We start from the raw sequence: 4,768 nt of genomic DNA, 5'->3' as shown, positions 1-4,768 counted from the left end.
CGGCGTGGTGTTTCTGCCTAGAGCGCCATCTTGCCGGAAGTCCCCTGTTTCATTTTTTTTGCAGATGGACCTCCAATTTTGCCAGCACCATTTCTTAAAAAGACTTTCTTTTCCCCATGTGATGGACTTTGGGCCCTTGTTGATCAGGTGACCGTAGGTGGATGGATTTACACCTGGGTTCTCGATTCTGTTCCATCGGTCAATGTATCTATTGTTGTACCAGTACCAGGCTGTTTTGACTACTGTAGCTGTATAGTAGGTTCTGAGGTCAGGTAGTGTGAGTCCTCCTACTTTATTATTCCTCTTCAATAATGCTTTACTTATCCGGGGCCTCTTCCCTTTCCATATAAAGTTAATGATTATTTTTTCCATCTCTTTAAAGAATGTTGTTGGTATTTGGATCGGGATTGCATTGTATTAGTAGATTGCTTTGGGTAGAATTGTCATTTTCACAATGTTGAGTCTGCCTATCCATGAGCATGGTATGTTTTTCCATTTATGAAGACCTCTTTTGGTTTCTTGCAGTAGTGTTTTGTAGTTTTCTTTGTATAAGTCTTTTACATCCCTGGTTAGATTTATTCCTAAATATTTTATTTTTTAGGGGCTATTATAAATGGTGTTGCTTTCCTGATTTCCTTTTCATTGTTCTCTTTGTTGGTGTATGGGAATCCAACTGATTTTTGTGTGCTCTTCTTGTATCCTGCTACTCTGCCGAATCTTTCTATTAGTTCCAGTAGTTTTCTTGTGGAGTCTTTTGGGTTTTCCATGTATAGTATCATCATCTGCAAATAGGGGCAGTTTTACTTCTTTATTACCAACTTGGATGCCTGTTATTTCTTTTTCTTGCCTTATTGCTCTAGCTAGGACTTACAGCACAATGTTAAACTTAAGAGTGGTGATAAAGGACATCCTTGTCTCGTTCCGGTTCTCAAGGCGAATGTTTTCAGCCTCTCTCCATTTAGAATGATGTTAGCTGTTGGTTTTGCATAGATGCCTTTTATTATACTGAGGAATTTCCCTTCTATACCTATTTTATTGAGAGTCTTTATCAGGAATGGATGTTGGACTTTGTCAAATGCCTTTTCTGCATCGATTGAGATGATCATGTGATTCTTTTCATTTATTTTATTTATGTGGTGGATTACGTTGATTGATTTTCTAATGTTGAACCATCCTTGCATACCTGGTATGAATCCTATGTCGTGGTGTATTATTTTTTTGATATGATGCTGAATTCTATTGGCGAGAATTTTATTTAGAATTTTTGCATCTGTATTCATGAGAGATATTGGTCTGTAATTTCCTTTTTCTGTGGTGTCTTTGCCTGGTTTTGGTATCAGGGTTAGGCTGGCTTCATAGAATGCATTTGGAAGTATCCCTTCCTTTTCTATATTCTGAAATAATTTGAGTAGTACTGGTAAGCTCTTCTCTGAATGTTTGGTAGAATTCTGCAGTGAAGACATCTGGGCCAGGGCTTTTTTTTGTTGGGAGTTTTTAAAATTATCTTTCAGTCTCTTCTCTCATTATGGGTCTGTTCAGATTTTCAACTCAATTTGTGATAGTTGGGTAGGTAGTGTGTTTCTAGAAATTTGTCCATTTCCTCTAGATTTTCAAATTTGTTGGAGTATAGTTTTTTCATAATACTCTGTTATAATCCTTTTTATTTCAGTTGGGTCTGTTGCAGTGCCCCCCATTTCATTTCTTGTTTGGGTTATTTCTGTCATCTCCTGTTTTTCTTTTGTCAGTTTGGCTAGTGGTTTGTCAATCTTTTTGAAGAACCAACTTTTGGTTTTGTTAATTCTTTCTATTGTTCTTCTATTCTCTATTTCATGTATTTCTGCTCTGATCTTTATTATTTCCTTTCTTCTGGTGGCTGTAGGCTTCTTTTGCTGTTCTCTTTCTATTTGTTCTAGTTGTGTAGCTGATGTTTTGATTCTGTCCCTTTCTTCTTTTTTGATGTGTGCATCTATCGCTATAAATTGACCTCTGATCACTGCCTTTGCTGTGTCCCAAAGGTTTTGGTATGATGTGTTTTCATTCTCATTTGATTCTAGGAATTTTTTTATTCCATCTTTGATTTCTTCCATTACCCAGTGGTTCTTAAGCAGGGTGTTATTTAGTTTCCATGTAATTAATTTTTTTCCTTGCTCTTCCTGTTGTTAATTTCTACTTTGATAGTGTTGTGATCAGGGAAGATACTTTGTATTATCTCAGTGTTTTGGGTTTTGTTGAGGGTTGCTTTGTGGCCTAAGATGTGGTCTATTCTGGAGAATGTTCCATGTGCATTGGAAAAGAATGTATACTTTGCAGTTGTTGGGTGGAGTGTTCTATATATGTCTATGAGTTCAAGTTGGCTGATTGTGGCCTTTATATCTTCTGTATCTTTGTTGAGTTTCTTTCTAGACGTTCTGTCCTTTACTGAAAGTGGTGTGTTGAAGTCTCCTACTATTATAGTGGAACTGTCAATTTCTCTTTTCACTGCTGTTAAAGTTTGTTTTATGTATTTTGGAGCATGGTCATTGTGTATGTAGATATTTATTATGGTTATGTCTTCATGCTGGATCATCGCTTTAATCATGATGTAGTGCTCTTTTTTGTCTTTTATGGTGGATTTTGTTTTAAAGTCTATTTTATCTGAGATTAGTATTGCCACCCCTGCTCTTTTTTGGTGGCTGTTTGCTTTATATATTTTTTCCAGCCTTTGATTTTTAATAAATTTATGTCTTTGTGTCTAAGGTGTGTCTCTTGTAGACAGCATATTGATTGATCCTATTTTTAAATCCGTTCTGTCACTCTCTGTCTCTTTATGAGTGCCAATAGGCCATTTACGTTCAGTGTAATTATTGATAGGTGTGAGTTAATTGTTGTCATTTTGTAGTGCTTCTGTTTGTGTTGCTGATGATTTCTTTGTTCCTCTTACTCTCCTGTGCTGAATTCCTTTTGTTTGTGGATTTTTTTTCATTTTTTTTGTTTTTGTAGATTTTGTTTTTACTGAGACTTTATGTTATTCTTTATTTGGTGAGTAGGTTTGTTAACTTTCTTTGTGGTTACCTTGAAATTTACCCTTATCTTCCTAGGTTTGAACCAGTCTATTATTACTTGGTATCACCTTGCCTTCCTCTCCATTAGAAAGTTCTACACCTACACCATTTATTCCCTCTTTTATTGTTCGGATGTTGTTGTCATTTGTAGATTAACCTCTCTGGCTCCCTGTTGTAAATCTAGGTTGTAATAAATTCTTGATGGATTGTGCACACCCATATGGATTTTATGCCTATTGCCAAGAAAACATTTTTATTTCTCATGGCCTGGTTAGAGCACTTGTGCAGTATTTTAGGCCTTTCAAAAAATATATTACTTTTTATGATGATATCAGTATGATGCTTTATGGTTTTTTTAATTTGTACTTGCTCCAAGTTGGTAGCACCTGAGCCTCTGCATTGCCACCTCAGCCTCAGTGTTGGTTGTACCCACTTTCACCATGTTTGCTTGCTTGAGATTCCCTGAGTCCTATCAAGAAATATTTCCTATCTGCTTCTCATGAGCAAAGTTGATGCTCAGGGAAGGCCTCAGCATTCTGGAATCTGGGAAGCTGATTATATTGATGGATGTGATTTTCTATTATTTTTCATCACAGGGTGTTTCTTCTGAGCTCTACTTCAACCCTGGTGGTCTGCTTCTTCCACCCTCCTTGAAAGGGGCTGTTCCTCTCTACAATCCATCTCAGGTTCCTCAGGTAAGAAAGTTTCGAGGTGGAGGGGTTAGGAGCATAGGCTTTGGATGAAGGAGACCTGAGTTTATAATCCCAGGTTACCACTTACTGTATATGAGTTTTTGAGCAATTACTTGACCTCTCTAAGTCTCAGTTTCTTCATCTGTAAAATGGGGTTAGTGGTAGAGACCTCAGAGGGTAGTTGTGAGGATCAAATGGAATAATGTCCGTGAAGGACCTGGTATATAGAAAATGCTCAATAAATGTAGCTATTGTTAATATTGCTCTTGACCTTTCATAGGCCTTGAGACTCTTGAGAGGCATCAGTGGTGTGGGTGCACCACCACTCCCTTCTGGAGGTGAGGATATCATTCTGAACCCTGAGAGAAGTTAAACGCCTTGCTCCTCAGTGACCTGGAATGGACTTATGTATTGTGTCATTTAGCCTCCCTTCTTTATAAAACTGGATTTCTTTTAACCATATTTGAGAGGTGAAGGTGTTGGGTGAAGGTATATAATTAGAACAGAACCATTGTAAGCCAACTGCAGATGAGGTGTTCTAGACTCTCTGGGTACACTAGCTCAGTCTAACCAGTCAGCCTGTAATCTCGTGTGATGTTTGTACCTTCTCTTTTCCAGCTCTCCATGGCTGCTAGCCTGAATCGGCCAAATCGCTTAGCTCAGCGTCGCTATCCAACACAGCCATGATGAGAATACCCGCTCATTCCAGGCTCTTCTCCTGGGAGTACGACTTTTATGTTGCTCTCATTTTCTCAGTCTCCCAGTCTCCCTACCGTATGCTGGCCCACAAGAGGGTTGTGCTAGCCTGTTGCCACTGCTGAGTGCTTAGAAGGCAAGGATACGTGGTCTTCCAAGACACAGTTCAGTCCAGTCTCTTAAGATGAGCTTCAGAACTATGGGCATTATTTTGCCAAATGGAAGAGCTGGATATAATAGCAGACTGGAAGTATGCAGAATGCCATGGAGACAGCACTTAGGATGGTGGCTTGATATCCTCAGGAAAGCTAGAGCTCTAAGAATACCACTGCTGGAATC

At 38.4% G+C, this 4,768-nt stretch overlaps 1 protein-coding gene across 1 annotated transcript in view; it reads left to right on the top strand.

Annotated features, from left to right (window-relative positions):
- The window catches only part of SEC16B (SEC16 homolog B, endoplasmic reticulum export factor), a 58,974-nt gene extending 54,554 nt beyond the window's left edge, over positions 1-4,420 (top strand). Inside the window, exons 24-25 of the mRNA XM_004372852.2 lie at positions 3,638-3,736; positions 4,352-4,420. Coding sequence (XP_004372909.1) covers positions 3,638-3,736; positions 4,352-4,420 — 168 coding nt within the window. The remainder of the gene's footprint in view (positions 1-3,637; positions 3,737-4,351) is intronic.
- Positions 4,421-4,768: the final 348 nt, after the last annotated feature.

This window comes from Trichechus manatus, unplaced genomic scaffold, assembly GCF_000243295.1.
Source record: "Trichechus manatus latirostris isolate Lorelei unplaced genomic scaffold, TriManLat1.0 scaffold00021, whole genome shotgun sequence".
Taxonomy (NCBI): domain Eukaryota; kingdom Metazoa; phylum Chordata; class Mammalia; order Sirenia; family Trichechidae; genus Trichechus; species Trichechus manatus.
This window is presented reverse-complemented; position numbering and strand designations above follow the sequence as displayed.